The following is a 20147-nucleotide window of genomic DNA, read 5'->3' on the forward strand; positions in this document are numbered from 1 at the left end:
CTGCCATCCGAGGAGAGAGGGAAGGGAGGAAACAGGTCAGCCACTCCGCCCCCTACCCAAGCGGCAGAGAGATGCCTCCCCACTGGGAGCTAACTGTATAGGATCCCAGGAAGGCTATGCTTCCCAACTTGGCTGCTAACTATACTGAAGAAGAGAAATAAGAGCAGTTATGATTGAAAAGTTTTCCCCAATTAGAAGCCCTCCCTGTGGCTGAGACAGAAAAGGATGCTGAGGGGTAAGAGGAAGGTTGAGCAACAGTGATGCTGGGCCAGATGCCTAACCCAGGACAGATCACCAGGAAGGGGCTTTGACGACAACCTCAAAGTCAGGATAAACTGATAAAGAAAACATTAACTACATTATACCATCCAGATGAATTATTTCCAGGCTACTCTCAAAGAGTCCATTTGTACCTGGAAGCTAAGCCCAGCTATTGAACAGAGATGTCACTGTGATACTTTGATAATAAATAATCATTTACAGTTTTCTGGCTGACTTGATAAGAATGCTGCTACCTGACCCCAATGTTCATAGCAGCACAATTTACAATAGCCAAGACATGGAAGCAACCTAAGTGTCCAACGACAGACGAATGGATAAAGAAGAGGTGGTATATATATACAATGGGATATTACTCAGCCATAAAAAAGAATGAAATACTGCCATTTGCAGCAACATGGGTGGACCTAGAGATTATCATACTAAGTGAAGTAAGTCAGACAGAGAAAGACAAATACCATACGATATCACTGATATGTGGAATCTAAAAAGTGATGCAAATGAACTTATTTACAGACATAGAAAACAAACTCATGGTTACCAAAGAGAAAAGGGGGCAGGGGAGGGATAAGTTAGGAGTTTGGGATTAACAGATACACACACTACTATATATAAAATAGATAACCAACAAGGACCAACTGTATGGCACAGGGCACTATATTCAATATTTTGTAGTAACCTATAAGGGAAAAGAATCTGAAAAAGAATGTAGATAAATATATATATTTATATATATAAATAACTGAGTCACTTTACTGTACACTAGAAACTATCAACATTGTAAACCAACCATACTTCAATAAAAATTTTTTTAAAAAAAAGAATGCTGCTACCTGGAGCTCTGCAAGAATCCACCTGTTCAAATCATCACCATGCCCATGCTCACTGCTGCAGAGCTGTATCCATGTACCCCCAATACAAAAATAATCACTATCAGGGAAATGCGTTAAGTGCACAAAGGGCAAAACTAAAATTATGTATGACTTAAAGTGTCATAAAAAGCCAGCTTTTATATTGCTTTTTCTCCAATACATGAAATTACTGAATCCCTGCACTTGTAAGATGCTAGCATTTACTTTGGAAATGCATGAGGATTCTGCAAATAAATTACGTATGTTAGGTTCCCATTCTAGTATGTCAATTTCCTATATAAAAAGTACCATAGGGTCTTCCCTGGTGGCGCGGTGGTTGGGAGTCCGCATGCCGATGCAGGGGACACGGGTTCGTGCCCCGGTCTGGGAGGATCCCACATGCCACGGAGAGGCTGGGCCTGTGAGCCATGGCCGCTGAGCCTGCGCATCCGGAGCCTGTGCTCTGCAACGGGAGAGGCCACAACAGTGAGAGGCCCGCATACCGCAAAAAAAAAAAAAAAAAGTACCATAACGGGGACTTTCCTGGCGGTCCAGTGGTTAGGACTCCGAGCTTCCACTGCAGGGGGCACGGGTTCGATCCCTGGTCGGGGAATTAAGATCCCGCATTTCGTGTGGCACAGCCAAAAAAAAAAGTACCATAACAAAACCATTTTAAGCCCTCTTCAACTGAATAATTCTACTATACTAGATCCTAAGGACAGGGTCTATACCTCAGTCACCTTTGTTCTTCCTCATTGCTGAATATTCAGGACTATTTTTTAAACAGCTTTTCAGTACAATCAAATTTTGGAAGAGGCCAGGAATCTGGACAGTACCCTAAGGCTACCAATAATGAGATTTTATCTGTAGTACTCCTTCAAATAAGATTTACGGTTCTTTTTTTTTCAATCTTCTTTTTTTTCTTACTGAAGTATAGTTGATGTACAATATTATATGTAAGTTACAGGTATACAATGCAGTGATTTACAACTTTGAAAGGTTATACTCCACATATAGTTATTAAAGAATACTGGCTATATTCCCTGGGTTGTATAATGTTGGAGTATCTTCTTTTATCTTCTTAACTATTACTTCCTTGGGGAAGCTTTTTATGTTTTGCTTGTTTGCTTTTTAATTTTATTTATTAAACTATAGTTGATTTACAATATTGTGTTAGTTTCAGGTGTTCAGCTTCAGATTCTTTTCCATTATAGGTCATCACAAGACACTGAATACAGTTCCAAGTGCTATACAGTCAGATTTACGATTTTTTATGACACATGAACAGAATTGAAGTGGGGAATTTAAAATACATTCAGAAAGCAAGTTGGAAAGAAAAAATCATATGTTTTCTTCAATGTTTAGGCTGAAAACAAGTGATGATAGCGATTTCCTTTAGACTTAGTAACACAGCTCATCCACTGAGATGTCTTCCCTGCATTTCTTTAGGAAAAGCCACAACCAATCTTAAGCGGTAGAAAAAGAGGTGCCCGCAGAAGCCACGAGGGGGAGTACACGGGGTCCTCTTACCTCACTGTAGGAGGAGTGAAAAGAAAAGCAGGCTCTGTACGAACTCTCTCCAGTCCTAAAGTGAGATGAAAACACAAAATGAAAGGTCACTTATCAAAACTAAGCTAAGTTCTAAACTTCAAGTCTTCTTATTCAGGCTCCTGCAGTATGAAATCACCTGACCATCAAGAATTTCTTCCTGGGACAAGGGGGAACTCTTTCCAGAAATGTAAATTTTTGTAGACATTCTGAATGGCCAACATTAAGGCAATTTGCTAAAACATGGTGATCAGACTCTACTCTGCCAAAGGCTTCTACTTCATACAACGTCAGTTCCTAACTCCCTGCCAAGCAAGACGCCCTGTCTCTAACCCTCTCATCTGTCTAACTCAAGTAGACCCCAGGAAATACCGGCTAATGGTATTAGCCAATAGACAGCTTTGAAAGCCGCATCTCTCTTTTTTTTTTTTTTTTTTTTTTTTTTTACGCTACGCGGGCCTCTCACTGTCGTGGCCTCTCCCGTTGCGGAGCACAGGCTCCGGACGCGCAGGCTCAGCAGCCATGGCTCACGGGCTCAGCCGCTCCGCGGCATGTGGGATCCTCCCAGACCGGGACACGAACCCGTATCCCCTGCATTGGCAGGCGGACTCTCAACCACTGCGCCACCAGGGAAGCCCAAAAGCTGCATCTCTTTAGTTTAACTAGAGTTTAAATTTCAGAAGTTATTTTCCACAATTATAATATATCCTCTTCTTAGGCTTAGGCTAGATTGCATTTCAACTATCGATTTACCTCAAGGCAAGGTTTCTCTCCAAAGACACTTCTTGCTTACCTCACAATGACGTTGGTTTTTCTGGCTCTTTCTCCAAACCACATAGTGGATGGCTTAATGCTGATTGTGTGGAGTGGAATTCTATTTTTGGAGGTAATGCCACAGGGTAACTTATTCCACTGAAAATATTCCTCTGCCTAAAAAAGATTTTTAAAATACAGTAAAGCAGTTTAATATTTTCAACAAATCTGTTTGTAGGTAGGGTCTCAAAAACAAATGTAGGTGAGTTTTCAGACATGAAAAATATATATATATATAGACATGAGGAAACAGGTAAGTCCAAATTGAGGAATGTTCCACAAAACTGACCTGAACTCTTCAAATATGTCAGTGTGATGAAAGAAAAGCAAAAGGTTTGAGACTTGATCTACATCAAAAGAAACTGGAGAGGCCTGAGCAAATGCAAAAGATGATTCTTGATAAAATCCTGGATGACTTTATTAAGAGCAGGAGGCCCTGCTCTTCCCTCCACAAGCCGTAAAGGACACGACTGGGACAACAAGGGAAATTGGAAAACGGACCCCATCACATCCAGCAGTGTTGTATCAATGCTAAACCTCCTGAGCGTGGGAACTGTACTGTGGTCGTGCAGGAGAGCGTCCTTGTTTACGGCGAAGTGTCCTGGCATCTGCCACTGACTCTCAAGTGGATTGGGGGGTGGGGGTGCTAGTTACACAGAGACAAACAGACACAGAGTGCATCAGGGAGCAGACGTGATGGTGTTAACACACTGGGGAAGCCAGAGGAAGAAGACGTGGCATTCATATAACCCAGCGATTCCACGCCTGGGTCTATATCCAGAAAAAAAAAAAAACACTAATTTGAAAAGATACGTGCACCCCAATGTTCATAGCAGCATTATTTACAACTGCCAAGATATGGAATCAATTGAAGTGTCCATCAACAAATGAATGAATAAAGAAGATGTGGTGTATAAAAATATATACAATGAACTACTACTCAGCCATAAAAAAGAATAAAATTTTGCCATCTGCAACAACATGGATGGACTTGTAGGGTATTATGCTAAGTGAAATAAGTCAGACAGAGAAAGACAAATACTGTATAATATGATATGTAGAATCTAAAAAATACAACAAACTAGTGAATATAACAAAACTCACAGATATAGAGAATAAACTAGTGGTTACCAGTGGGGAGAGGGAAGGGGGAGGGGCAAATAAGGGCATGGGACTAAGAAGTACAAACTCTTAGGTTTAAAATGAGCTACAAGGATATATTGTACAACACACGGAATAGAGCCAATATTTTATAGTAACTATAAATGGAATACAACCTTTAAAAACTGAGAATCACTACATTGTACAACTGTAACATATAACATTGTACATCAACTACACTTCAATTTAAAATAAAAGAGGACATGGTGTTCTTTGTACTAGTCTAACAAATTTACTGCTTTAAAATTTATCAAAATAAAGTTGGAGAGGAAAGTAACATGTGTTTTTATTTTTATTTTTTATTTTTATTTATTTATTTATTTTTGCAGTACGCGGGTCTCTCACTGTTGCGGACTCTCCTGTTGCGGAGCACAGGCTCCAGACGCGCAGGCCCAGCGGCCATGGCTCACGGGCCCAGCCGCTCCGCAGCACGTGGGATTTTCCCGGACCGGGGCACAAACCCATGTCCCCTGTATCGGTAGGCGGACTCTCAACCATTGCGCCACCAGAGAAGCCCCAACATGTGTTTTTAAAAGGTTGAAAACCAATGGGACTATTTTCCCAAAGACATTACATTTAGATAGGAATCCTTCAAAATCATGAAGACTCCATCCAAATCAAATATCATTGGAGCACTTTTGGTGCTGTTTCTCACGAGGCTGTGGATGCGAGTGCTCCAGGGCTGTGCAGGCTGTTCTGTTGAATATTTTTAAAGCTATGTGACCCAAGACACATACCTTAAGCTGCTAGAAGTAGTGTTTTAAGGCGAGTAGCCATGTGGGAAATGACAGGGGTAGAGTTAAGCTACTTTGTGGTTTGTGAGAAAATTCAGAGCAAAAAGAAATCTGCCAATTAAAATATTCACGGGGCATGGTAGGGGCAAAGACTACAAGTCCAAAAGAAAAAGGACAAAACAGTTTCTACTTTGTATCTACATTGTTTTTATCCATCCATTAATTCATTGCATGTGAATGTGTGTGTGTACATATACAAACAGAATGATGAAATAAATTCATGATGCAAGTTATAGTATGCAGCTGACCAATCATCAAAAGTAATTTCTTACCTAGTAGTTCTCCTGCAGTGGTCTGAAATAGAATCTTCCATGCTATGGATAAGAATCGGGGGTTTTTTTGTTGCTGCTGTTGTTTTTAAATTTTGCTTTACTTTAGTGCTGAGCAACTTTACTTTAGGATTTTGGCTGATGGAGCTAATATTACTGTTTTTTTAAAAAATTTATTTATTTTATTTATTTGTATTTTTGGCAGTGTTGGGTCTTTGTTGCTGTGCGCGGGCTTTCTCTAATTGTGTCGAGCAGGGGCTACTCTTCGTTGCGGTGCATGGGCTTCTCATTGCGGCAGCCTCTCGTTGCAGAGCATGGGCTCTAGGCATGCAAGCCTCAATAGTTGGGGCGCACAGGCTCAGTAGTTGTGGCTTGCGGGCTCTAGAGCACAGGCTCAGTCGTTGTGGCGCACGGATTTAGGTGCTCCACGGCATGTGAGATCTTCCTGGACCAGGGCATGAATCCGTGTCCCCTGCATTGGCAGGCAGATTCCCAACCACTGTGCCACCAGGGAAGCCCTAATATTACTGTTACAATGATGATCTAAATGTATAAATGCACTGTTTACTAAAATAAAAATTACTCAGCATATGAATGCTAAGATTAAAGATTTAGAGAACCATTAGGATCACACATACCCCTACATGTGAAGATGACTAATTAGTGGCAGTGACACTGAATGACAATAAAAATTAAAATGCAAATGTTAAAGGGGTCAAGTTAACATTTAACACCTGGCAGTTAATAAGCAAAGAGGGTTCTATGGTGGCATCAGAAAACCAATTACCAGTGAATTTCAAAGACAGTAAAAACATTCATTTGAAATTGGACCAGCAATACATGTAACTCTTCCAAAATTCAAAGCAAAGTTTTATCTAGATGTTTATCTCAAATGAGGAGAAGAAAAATAAAGTTTATAAATGCGCACGTGTCATGAGTCTCAGAAGTAAATCACGGGCTTTCCTGGTGGCACAGTGGTTAAGCATCTGCCTGCCAATGCAGGGGACACAGGTTCAAGCCCTGGTCCGGGAAGATCCCACATGCCGTGGAACAACTAAGCCCGTGCGCCACAAGTGCTGAGCCTGTGCTCTAGAGCCTGCGAGCCACAACTACTGAGCCCACGTGCCACAACTACTGAAGCCCACGCACCTAGAGCCCGTGCTCCGCAACAAGAGAAGCCATGGCAATGAGAAGCCCGCGCCCCACAAGGAAGAGAAGCCCCTGCTCGCCGCAACTAGAGAAAGCCTGTGCAGCAACGAAGACCCAGTGCAACCAAAAATAAATAAATAAATTTATTTTTAAAAAATGTATATCACAACGGGTTGTGATTGTTTTCTTAAATTATAAGCTCTAACAGGTTACTAATTTCCTTACAAATAAACTGTTCATTACATAAGTCATTACAAATAAACACGTATCAATTGTATAAATATATTTCATTAAAAATTAAAAGTATTGAATATCTGTGTCTGTTTCCTAATTAGGAAGTTTACGGTAATGGAATACAGTGATGTGTAGTTGCATGACTTTCATCTACTAACAAGATCTCAGCCTCAGTTTTTACATTTGTAAATTGAAAAGCCAACAAAACGGAATTTCTTAGGTTCCTTCTGGACCTAAAATTCTGTTTCTCATGGATCACACAAACAATAAGAGAAACACTTCACCACATACCTTTGGATGCCGACACGCATGGATCTGAGTGTCACGGTCTGTTGTGAGATGATGAAGAATGTCAGGCATGTTTCGAAACATGTCTAGTTTATCCACGTGAACCTGAGGAAAACAACACAAATAAAGCACATTATTGGAATTATATTTCCTGTAAATAAAGTGTACAGGGGTAATTAGGCAAGGGCAAATCATCCAGTTAAAACGGAGTCTTTCTTCTTCCTCAAAGCCTAGTTTTCAGCTCTTTCAACGCAGGACGCTGAGATCCCATTCCCAGCAGTCGGCGTTACCACCCATTGTAGGTGGTCATGAAAAGTCTGGTGACTCGGCTGGTGGATTTCATTGGATCGATCCATCAAGAGTCATTCGATTCATATTTATTGTGCACCTGCTCTATGTCAAGCTTTATTCTAAATATGGGGTGTACTAAAGAGAACAATCAAGAATCACTTGCTAAAAAAAAAAAAAAAAGAATCACTTGCTCATGGAATTCCCTGGCGGTCCAGTGGTTAGGACTTGGCACTTTCACTGCCAGGGCCCGGGTTTGATCCCTGGTCAGGGAACTAAGATCCCGCAAGCCATGAGGCACAGCCAAAAAATAAAATAAAATACTAAAAAAATGAATCACTTGCTCATGAAGACACACACAACACGCTGCATACGGGCAGCTGGGGGAGAGGGAGGCCAGTGGGATGAGGAAGTGGAGACCCAGATCCTCCCTTTCCACACACCTGTTTATTGGATGAAAAGGAGGAGGGCAGATGCAAAAAAGCAAAACAAAATAAACCTCAGCCACCTTTAGAATGTTAAAGCGAATACGTTTTAAACTGTTAAAACCCACATGTCGGTTTTACTTAAATCTTGTTTTCTGGGTAGTTTTGAGTAAACAGCAAGTACTTAAATCAATACAAGGATAATGAAATAGCACTCCTCAAAAAAGTATTCTCATTTTGAAGTCTGAATAACAAGACAGTTTAGAATAATGTTAAATCGCTGCGGTAATTAATACCAAGACAGGTATAGAAAGAACCCGAGCATGAGACTTCCCTGGTGGTGCAGTGGTTAAGAATCCGCCTGCCAATGCAGGGGACACAGGTTCGAGCCCTGGTCCAGGAAGATCCCACATGCCGCGGAGCAACTAAGCCCGCACACCTAGAGCCCGTGAGCCACAACTACTGAGCCTGCGTGCTGCAACTACTGAAGCCCACGCACCTAGAGCCTGTGCTCTGCAACAAGAGAAGCCACCGCAATGAGAAGCCTGTGCACTGCAACAAAGAGTAGCTCCCGCTCGCCGCAACTAGAGAGAGCCCGCGCGCAGCAACGAAGACCCAACAGATCCAAAAATAAATTTAAAAAGAACCCAAGCATGACTTCTTACTTATCCTGTGATATCCTGTAACTTATCCTTATTCCTCTCACTACCTGTTTACTAATGACTAACAAGAAGTAACAAGGAATTGACTTTTCTGGCCTAAGAAGGACATAAAAGAGGCAAATTCTGAGATGTACAGAGAAACAGGGAGAAACTTTCATCCTCACAAAAATGAAGATGCTTGAAAAGGTTGCCATAAAACATCTCTCAGGTCCCTCTATCAAAAAACCTCACCAGGGGCTTCCCTGGTGGTCCAGCGGTTAAGACTCCACGCTTCCACTGCAAGGGGGCGCAGGTTCGATCCCTGGTCGGGGAACGAAGATCCCACATGCCGCCCGGCGTAGCCATAAATACATACATACATACATACATAAAATTAAAAAACCTCACTGTTCTCCCTTTTAAAATTCCTTCTCTAGAATTGTTTCTAACCCCTACGGAGGGATTAAGAGACTTGAAAGAGGGCTCACTCTGGGGTGACTCCGGGGTCACCTTCCTAAGGCCTGCTTTCTCTTCCCCCACCTCCATCCCTGGACCACTCCTCAGCCCAGGGTTTCTCCCTATGAGGCCTCAGAGCTGGAGGAGCTTCCAGTCTTTTTGATTTCACACACCACTAAAATTCACAAAACAAATTTGGGACTGGTTAAGTGGTTGCTACCTTTATATTTTGCCAAGAGAGGACGTGAGAAAAAAACAAATAGTAAAATGTGTGCACACATACAACCTATTATCACTGTGATTTTAAAGGACCATTTGAACACCAAAAAACATAAGAACGACAATCTCAGAATGAAAGCAAGTCCTTCCCAAAATGGAGAATTGGCAGCTTTACACCAAAAACATTTGGACACAAAAACTTAAGGAAGTCACTTCCGGGTAAGATGGCGGAAGAGTAAGACGCGGAGATCACCTTCCTCCCCACGGATACACCAGAAATACAGCTACACGTGGAACAACTCCTACAGAACACCTACTGAACGCTGGCAGAAGACCCCAGACCTCCCAAAAGGCAAGAAACTCCCCACATACCTGGGTAGGGCAAAGCGGAGAGATTCCCGCACAGAGGAGCGGTGCCGAGCGGCACTCACCAGCCCGAGAGGATTGTCTGCTCCCCCGCCGGGGCGGGCGGGGCTGGAGCTGAGGCTCGGGCTTCGGTCAGAGCGCAGGGAGAGGACTGGGGCTGGCGGCGAGAACTCAGCCTGAAGGAGGCTAATGTGCCACAGCTAGACGGGAGGGAGTCCGGGAAAACTCTGGAGCTGCCGAAGAGGCAGGAGACTTTTTCTTCCCTCTTGGTTTCCTGGTGCGCGAGGAGAGGGGATTAAGAGCGCCGCGTAAAGCAGCTCCAGAGACGGGCGCGAGTCGCGGCTGAAAGCGCGGAGCCCAGAGACGGGCGTGGGACGCTGGGGCTGCTGCTGCCGCCGCCAAGAAGCCTGTGTGCGAGCGCAGGTCACTGTCCACACCGCCCTTCCGGGAGCCTGTGCAGCCCGCCACTGCCGGGGTCCCGGGATCCAGGAGCGGCTTCCCTGGGAGAACGCACGGCGCGCCTCGGGCTGCTGCAACGTCACGCCGACCTCTGCCACTGCAGGCTCGCCCCGCACTCCGTGCCCCTCCCTCCCTCCCGCCCGGCCTGAGTGAGCCAGAGTCCCCGAAGAGGCTGCTCCTTTAACCCTGTCCTGTCTGAGCGAAGAACAGACGCCCTCCGGCGACCTACACACAGAGGCGGGGCCAAATCCAAAGCTGAGACCGAGGAGCTGTGAGAACAAAGAAGAGAAAGGGAAACCTCTCCCAGCAGCCTCAGAAGCAGCGGATTAAAGCTCCACAATCAACTTGATGTATCCTGCATCTCTGGAATACAGAAATAGACAACAAATCATCCCAAATTGAGGAGCCAGGAGTCAGTGCTGTGCCTCTGAGGTGGGAGAGCCAACTTCAGGACACTGGTCCACAAGAGACCTCCCAGCTCCACACAATATCAAACGGCGAAAATCTTCCAGAGATCTCCATCTAAACAGCAGCACCCAGCTTCACTCAACGACCAGCAAGCTATAGTGCTGGACACCCTATGCCAAACAACTAGCAAGACAGGAACACAACGCCACCCATTAGCAGAGAGGTGGCCTAAAATCATAAAAAGTCCGCAGACACCCCAAAACACACCACCAGACGTGGACCTGCCCACCAGAAAGACAAGATCCAGCCTCATCCACCAGAACACAGGCAGTAGTCCCCTCCACCAAGAAGCCTACACAACCCACTAAACCAACCTTAGCCACTGGGGACAGACACCAAAAACAACGGGAACTACGAACCTGCAGCCTACAAAAAGGAGACCCCAAACACAGTAACATAAGCAAAATGAGAAGACAGAAAAACACACAGCAGGAGAAGGAGCAAGATAAAAACCCACCAGACCTAACAAATGAAGAGGTAATAGGCAGTCTACCTGAAAAAGAATTCAGAATAATGATGGTAAAGATGATCCAAAATCTTGGAAATAGAATAGACAAAATGCAAGAAACAGTTAACAAGGACCTAGAAGAACGAAAGATGAATCAAGCATCGATTAAAAACACAATACATGAAATAAAAAATACTCTAGATGGGATCAATAGCAGAATAACTGAGGCAGAAGAACGGATAAGTGAGGTGGAAGATAAAATAGTGGAAATAACTGCTGCACAGCAAAATAAAGAAAAAAGAATGAAAAGAACAGAGGACAGTCTCAGAGACCTCTGGGACAACATTAAACGCACCAACATTCGAATTATAGGGGTTCCAGAAGAAGAAGAGAAAAAGAAAGGGACTGAGAAAATATTTGAAGAGATTATAGTTGAAAACTTCCCTAATATGGGAAAGGAAATAGTTAATCAAGTCCAGGAGGCACAGAGAGTCCCATACAGAATAAATCCAAGGAGAAATACACCAAGACACATATTAATCAAACTGTCAAAAATTAAACACAAAGAAATCATATTAACAGCAGCAAGACAAAAACAACAAATAACACACAAGGGAATCCCCATCAGGATAACAGCTGATCTCTCAGCAGAAACTCTACAAGCCAGAAGGGAGTGGCAGGACATAATTAAAGTGATGAAGGAGAAAAACCTGCAACCAAGATTACTCTACCCAGCAAGGATCTCATTCAGATTTGATGGAGAAATTAAAACGTTTACGGACAAGCAAAAGCTGAGAGAGTTCAGCACCACCAAACCAGCTTTACAACAAATGCTAAAGGAACTTCTCTAGGCAAGAAACACAACAGAAGGAAAAGAACTACAATAACGAACCCAAAACAATTAAGAAAATGGGAATAGGAACATACATATCAATAATTACGTTAAATGTAAATGGACTAAATGCTCCCACCAAAAGACACAGACTGGCTGAATGGATACAAAAACAAGACCCATATATATGCTGTCTACAAGAGACCCACTTCAGACCTAGAGACACATACAGACTGAAAGTAAGGGGATGGAAAAAGATATTCCATGCAAATGGAAACCAAAAGAAAGCTGGAGTAGCAATTCTCATATCAGACAAAATAGACTTTAAAATAAAGACTACTAGAAGAGACAAAGAAGGACACTACATAATGATCAAGGGATCAATCCAAGAAGAAGATATAACAATTGTAAATATTTATGCACCCAACATAGGAGCACCTCAATACATAAGGGAAATATTAACAGCCATAAAAGGAGAAATCGACAGTAACACAATCATAGTAGGGGACTTTAACACCCCACTTTCACCAATGGACAGATCATCCAAAATGAAAATAAATAAGGAAACACAAGCTTTAAATGATACATTAAACAAGATGGACTTAATTGATATTTATAGGACATTTCATCCAAAAACAACAGAATACACATTTTTCTCAAGTGCTCATGGAACATTCTCCAGGATAGATCATATCTTGGGTCACAAATCAAGCCTTGGTAAATTTAAGAAAATTGAAATTGTATCAAGTATCTTTTCCAACCACAATGCTATGAGACTAGATATCAATTACAGGAAAAGAGCTGTAAAACATACAAACACATGGAGGCTAAACAATACACTACTTAATAACGAAGTGATCACTGAAGAAATCAAAGAGGAAATTAAAAAATACCTAGAAATAAATGACAATGGAGACACGACGACCCAAAACCTATGGGATGCAGCAAAAGCAGTTCTAAGAGGGAAGTTTATGGCAATACAATCCCACCTTAAGAAACAGGAAACATCTCGAATAAACAACCTAACCTTGCACCTAAAGCAATTAGAGAAAGAAGAACAAAAACATCCCAAAGTTAGCAGAAGGAAAGAAATCATAAAAATCAGATCAGAAATAAATGAAAAAGAAATGAAGGAAACGATAGCAAAGATCAATAAAACTAAAAGCTGGTTCTTTGAGAAGATAAACAAAATTGATAAACCATTAGCCAGACTCATCAAGAAAAAAAGGGAGAAGACTCAAATCAATAGAATTAGAAATGAAAAAGGAGAAGTAACAACTGACACTGCAGAAATACAAAAGATCATGAGAGATTACTATAAGCAACTCTATGCCAATAAAATGGATAATCTGGAAGAAATGGACAAATTCTTAGAAATGCACAACCTGCCAAGACTGAATCAGGAAGAAATAGAAAATATGAACAGACCAATCACAAGCACTGAAATTGAAACTGTGATCAAAAATCTTCCAACAAACAAAAACCCAGGACCAGATGGCTTCACAGGCGAATTCTATCAAGCATTTAGAGAAGAGCTAACACCTATCCTTCTCAAACTCTTCCAAAATATAGCAGAGGGAGGAACACTCCCAAACTCATTCTACGAGGCCACCATCACCTTGATACCAAAACCAGACAAGGATGTCACAAAGAAAGAAAACTACAGGCCAATATCACTGATGAACATAGATGCAAAAATCCTCAACAAAATACTAGCAAACAGAATCCAACAGCACATTAAAAGGATCATACACCATGATCAAGTGGGGTTTATTCCAGGAATGCAAGGATTCTTCAATATACACAAATCAATCAACGTGATACACCATAGTAACAAATTGAAGGAGAAAAACCATATGATCATCTCAATAGATGCAGAGAAAGCTTTTGACAAAATTCAACACCCATTTATGATAAAAACCCTGCAGAAAGTAGGCATAGAGGGAACTTTCCTCAACATAATAAAGGCCATATATGACAAACCCACAGCCAGCATCGTCCTCAATGGTGAAAAATTGAAACCATTTCCACTAAGATCAGGAAAAAGACAAGGTTGCCCACTCTCACCACTCTTATTCAACATAGTTTTGGAAGTTTTAGCCACAGCAATCAGAGAAGAAAAGGAAATAAAAGGAATCCAAATGGGAAAAGAAAAAGTAAAGTTGTCACTGTTTGCAGATGACATGATACTATACATAGAGAATCCTAAAGATGCTACCAGAAAACTACTAGAGTTAATCAATGAATTTGGTAAAGTTGCAGGATACAAAATTAATGCACAGAAATCTCTGGCATTCCTATATACTAATGATGAAAAATCTGAAAGTGAAATCAAGGAAACACTCCCATTTACCATTGCAACAAAAAGAATAAAATATCTAGGAATAAACCTACCTAAGGAGACAAAAGACCTGTATGCAGAAAATTATAAGACACTGATGAAAGAAATTAAAGATGATACAAATAGATGGAGAGATGTACCATGTTCTTGGATTGGAAGAATCAACATTGTGAAAATGACTCTACTACCCAAAGCAATCTACAGATTCAATGCAATCCCTATCAAACTACCAATGGCATTTTTCACAGAACTAGAACAAAAAATTTCACAATTTGTATGGAAACACAAAAGACCCCGAATAGCCAAAGCAATCTTGAGAACGAAAAATGGAGCTGGAGGAATCAGGCTCCCTGACTTCAGACTATACTACAAGGCTACAGTAATCAAGACAGTATGGTACTGGCACAAAAACAGAAAGATAGATCAATGGAACAGGATAGAAAGCCCAGAGATAAACCCACGGACATATGGTCACCTTATCTTTGATAAAGGAGGCAGGAATGTACAGTGGAGAAGGACAGTCTCTTCAATAAGTGGTGCTGGGAAAACTGGACAGGGACATGTAAAAGTATGAGATTAGATCACTCCCTAACACCACACACAAAAATAAGCTCAAAATGGATTAAAGACCTAAATGTAAGGCCAGACACTATCAAACTCCTAGAGGAAAACATAGGCAGAACACTCTATGACATAAATCACAGCAAGATCCTTTTTGACCCACCTCCTAGAGAAATGGAAATAAAGACAAAAATAAACACATGGGACCTAATGAAACTTAAAAGCTTTTGCACAGCAAAGGAAACCATAAACAAGACCAAAAGACAACCCTCAGAATGGGAGAAAATATTTGCAAATGAAGCAACTGACAAAGGATTAATCTCCAAAATTTATAAGCAGCTCATGCAGCTCAATAGCAAAAAAACAAACAACCCAATCCAAAAATGGGCAGAAGACCTAAATAGACATTTCTCCACAGAAGATATACAGACTGCCAACAAACACATGAAAGGATGCTCAACATCTTTACTCATTAGAGAAATGCAAATCAAAACTACAATGAGATATCATCTCACACCAGTCAGAATGGCCATCATCAAAAAATCTAGAAACAATAAATGCTGGAGAGGGTGTGGAAAAAAGGGAACACTCTTGCACTGCTGGTGGGAATGTGAATTGGTACAGCCACTATGGAGAACGGTATGGAGGTTCCTTAAAAAACTACAAATAGAACTACCATATGACCCAGCAATCCCACTACTGGGCATATACCCTGAGAAAACCATAATTCAAAAAGAGACATGTACCAAAATGTTCATAGCAGCCCTATTTACAATAGCCCGGAGATGGAAACAACATAAGTGTCCATCATCGGATGAATGGATAAAGAAGATGTGGCACATATATACAATGGAATATTACTCAGCCATAAAAAGAAATGAAATTGAGCTATTTGTAATGAGGTGGATGGACCTAGAGTCTGTCATACAGAGTGAAGTAACTCAGAAAGAGAAAGACAAATACTGTATGCTGACACATATATATGGAATTTAAGAAAAAAAAATGTCATCAAGAACATAGGAGTAAGACAGGAATAAAGACACAGACCTACTAGAGCATGGACTTGAGGATATGGGGAGGGGGAAGGGTAAGCTGTGACAAAGTGAAAGAGCGGCATGGACATATATACACTACCAAACATAAGGTAGATAGCTAGTGGGAAGCAGCCACATAGCACAGGGAGATCAGCTCGGTTCTTTGTGACTGCCTGGAGGGGTGGGATAGGGAGGGTGGGAGGGAGACGCAAAAGGGAGGGGATATGGGAACATATGTATATGTATAACTGATTAAATTTGTAAAGTAAAAAAATAATAATAAAAAAATAAAAAATTAAAAAAATAAAAAAAAAAAAACTTAAGGAAGGAAGAAATTAAGGAAAGAAGGGCTTAGGAAGGGAGGGGGGGGGGAGGGGGGAGGGCAGGGCAGGGGGAGGGGAGAGGAGGGAGGGAGAGAGGGGGAGGGGAGGGAGGAATATTTTTAATTGCAAATGCAGAAGCACTAAATCTTTCCAGTTTTACTAAATTACGTTGTATGTTTAAGTGTTAAGTTCTTAGCACAAGTCTGTTAGCTGGGGGATAGATAGTAAAAGTTGACAAATGAAGTAGAATTTAAATGTCCGACTCGTTCCAGCGTTTCGTTTTGTTCAGAGTTTTGCCACCAAAACTCCATCTCCTCTCATGGGAAGTGGGCGCTGCGGGAAACACTTGGCATGCTCACCCGGCTGACTGGGGTCCCGAGGGCCCAGCATCGAGCCACCTGGAAGGGACGGGTGAACACTGGCTCGCAGCCTGACCTGATGTGAATCCTCCATGGGGAGGGGGCTCAGTGCCTCAGGACAGTGTTCTTCACACAATTCTGACCATGACCCCCAGTAAGAAATATGTTTCCACGGCAACCAAGGATGCATACAAAGCATGTAAGTACAGACGGTCCCAACTTGGGATGCTCGACCCATGATTCTTCAACTTTGCGATGGTGAGAAACCAATATGCATCCAGTAGAAAACGGACTTCGGATTTTGAGTTACGATCTTCTCCCGAGCTGGCGGTTTGATCCTCTCTCGTGATGCTGGTCAGCACTGCAGCAAGCTGCCGCCCCAGTGAGCCACGTGATCACGCGGGTCAACAGCCACCGTCCACACACCGACCACTGTTCTGGACCCAGACAACCATTCTGGTTTTCACTTTCACTACAGCACTCAATAAATTACACGAGACACTCCACACTTCATTGTAAGATACGCTTTGCGTTACATGATTTTGCCCAACTGTAGGCTAATCTAAGTGTTGTGAGCACTTTTTTTTACATCTTTATTGGAGTATAATTACGTTACAATGTCCCATTAGTTTCTGCCGTACAACAAAGTGAATCAGCTCTACGTATACATATATCCCCATATCCCCTCCCTCTTGCGTCTCCCTCCCACCCTCCCTATCCCACCCCTCTAGGTGGTCACAAAGCACCAAGCTGATCTCCCTGTGCTATGCGGCTGCTTCCCACTAGCTATCTATTTTACGTTTGGTAGTGTATATATGTCAATGCTACTCTCACTTCGTTCCAGCTTCCCCTATCCCCCTCCCCGTGTCCTCAAGTTTGAGCAGGTTTAAGGTATCTGAGGCTAAGCTATGGTGTTCCGTGGGTCAGGGGTGTTTAAATACATTTTTGACTCAATGAGATTTTCAACTTACGATGGATTTATTGGGCCATAGCCCTGTGGTTAAGTCGAGGAAGATCTAGATATGTACGTGTCTGATTCCCCACATAAATTTTCACAAGACAGTGTTTATTCTGACTGTAAGCAATACACTCAGATATTTCCTAGTTCAAGTTTTTTCTCATTGCTGGTCACAAACACTGAATTTATTTCATGACCCACAGTTTTGAAAAACTACTTCCTTTAGGGGACTTTTCACCAAAGGGCTCTTCCCACTGTCAATTCCTCCCAAGAGGAAGCGAATAAACAAAGATGACAAAGGCTGTGTCCATCTGTCACGGTTTCCAGTCTGGGGGGGCTTTGGAGGGAAATGGGGAAGGAGGGGAAAGGCAGAGTTGGGAGGAGGGACAGGACCAAGAGGAAAGAAAGAGCCATCAGGCACCTGGACTCCAAACTCCTCGCTGAGGTTGGTGAAGAGATACTCATACCCGTAGGCAGCCTTGCAGCTCAGCCACACTACGTGGTACGGACTCCGCGTGATCCAGCTGCGAACCAGCTCCAGGATCCCATGTAGACACTCCTCCTGGGCAGGAAGGTTCAAAGGCAGTTAACGCTGTTCCATTCTCAGGATTCCCAGATACTCACGCAAATGGGGACAATCACCATGCGATCTGTAATCCCACAAACTTCCCTCTAAGAAATGCGGGCTGTGCTCCAGGGAGACGTACCCGACTAGGAATTTGGTAATATTTGGGATCGCAGAAAGTCGTGTCTAAGTACACACTCTGGATGTCTTTCACTCTGAAAACAAAAATGAAACAAGGGGTGTGACTCACCTCATGGGAAATAAAATATGGATAAAACCTAAACTCTTCGTTAGAGAGAGAAAATCTAGACATCCAAATGGATGTTCCATTTGGAATTTTTTTTTTATTATCAACTTTGTCAGGAAATGATTTCCATATAACAAAACGACACAGATTTTGCATATGCGGTTCAGTGAATTTTGACCAATTCACGTAACTACTACCCCAGTCAACACACGGAATGTTACCATTACCTCGTTTCAAGAGGAAAAGTTTGCTTTACTGTTACAAATATTATTATAATCGAGTTCGATTTCTAACAGAAACAAAGGCTCATATTTGGGGGGTGGGGGGAGAATAAAACCTTTAAAACAGTGCAGCCTTAACATTCAAGAATTACGTAAAGCCAGAGTACCTGCCCCCAGAGTGCAGAAGCTCCATTCTGGCAGCTTCTCCTTTTGCCAATCTGAAGTCTCCCGTGTACAAGACAGTCCCATTGTTGCCCTGAAATAAAAACCTGAAAAGGGTACAGACCTCAGTGACTTCTAAGTCTCAGACAAAATCCTAATAAGGCAAATATATACTAAATCCACAGCCCATGTTGCCTGCCAAGCACAGCTACTATGATAAGGTGATAATGGAATTTCCACAGTACTAACCACACCAGGCACTCAGCTGCACCTCTTCCCAAAGGAGGAAAATAATAACATGATGGAGATATCGCTGAGTTTGCAAGAAACGTCCTCTGAAATACATCAGCACCTTCCACTGTATACTGAGATCATCCCTGCTCATGGAGAGAAAAATCCATGTGATGGGAAAATGCAAAGCCAGTGGAAAGACTGCTACTGAAAACTTCCACCGTAAGAAAGCCACGTTTCGAACGTGACCTGCACCTCAGTCCCCCAAGTCCAATTTGGAAGCAAAGATTACAGGAATTGTCATCGTAAGACTTGAACCTCCCTGTACAGGTTATTTTCTAGACCCTACAAGTTTATTTCTACAAATATAATACATATCTACACAAAATAAATAGGCAAAATAGATAAGCCCCCTTACATAACTGATCCTGGGCAATGACCAGCTGGTAAGAGAGTCACAACAATCTCTTCCTTCTAAAAAGAAAATAAAAGAAGAAAATAATAATCATAGAAGTTACCATTAGGACCCAGCTAAACAAAGCCCTCCTGAATACAACACACGCAACTATTTCCCAAGAACGTGGTGTGCCTTTCTCCTCATTTCCCCACTCTCCAAACCCTGGAAACAAGTGGAATCCTCACCCACAAACAAATGGTTAAACGTAGAGTTACACTGTGACACAGCAATTCCACTCTTGGGTATACACGCGAGAGACGCGAAAACTTAGGTCCACACAAAACGTGAATGTTCACCGCAGCATTATTCATACTAGCCAGAGTAGAAGCAGCCAAAATGTCTTCTGGCTGATGATTGAACCGGCAAAATGTGGTCTATCCATACAATGGAATATTCTTTGGCCAAAAAAAGAAATGAAGAACTGATACATCCTACACCATGGATAAACACTGAAAGCATTACGCAAAGTGAAAGAAGTCATGAAAGACCGCATACTGTATGAGTCCATTTAAATACAATGTCCAGAATGGGCAAATCCACAGAGACTCACACTAGACTTAGTAGTGGCCAGGAGCTGGGGGGAGGGAGAAACAGGGTCCCGTATTTCTTTCTGGGCGATGAAAGTATTCTGAAATTGATTGTGGCGATGGACACACAACTCTGTGAATACACTAAAAGCCACTGAATAGTGTACTTTAAC

At 42.2% G+C, this 20147-nt stretch overlaps 1 protein-coding gene across 2 annotated transcripts in view; it reads right to left on the bottom strand.

Annotated features, from left to right (window-relative positions):
- The window catches only part of DCLRE1C (DNA cross-link repair 1C), a 51610-nt gene that overhangs the window by 7994 nt on the left and 23469 nt on the right, over nucleotides 1-20147 (bottom strand). The window contains exons 5-11 of one of the 2 annotated variants that reach the window (XM_060097765.1): nucleotides 19409-19464; nucleotides 18765-18866; nucleotides 18272-18344; nucleotides 17986-18126; nucleotides 7390-7491; nucleotides 3472-3608; nucleotides 2661-2715 (exon numbers count right to left, since the gene is read on the bottom strand). In XM_060097765.1, the coding sequence (XP_059953748.1) occupies nucleotides 2661-2715; nucleotides 3472-3608; nucleotides 7390-7491; nucleotides 17986-18126; nucleotides 18272-18344; nucleotides 18765-18866; nucleotides 19409-19464 (666 nt within the window). The remainder of the gene's footprint in view (nucleotides 1-2660; nucleotides 2716-3471; nucleotides 3609-7389; nucleotides 7492-17985; nucleotides 18127-18271; nucleotides 18345-18764; nucleotides 18867-19408; nucleotides 19465-20147) is intronic. The other variant, XM_060097767.1, reaches the window with a different exon arrangement.

The sequence above is a fragment of the Mesoplodon densirostris genome, chromosome 4 (assembly GCF_025265405.1).
Source record: "Mesoplodon densirostris isolate mMesDen1 chromosome 4, mMesDen1 primary haplotype, whole genome shotgun sequence".
NCBI lineage: Eukaryota > Metazoa > Chordata > Mammalia > Artiodactyla > Ziphiidae > Mesoplodon > Mesoplodon densirostris.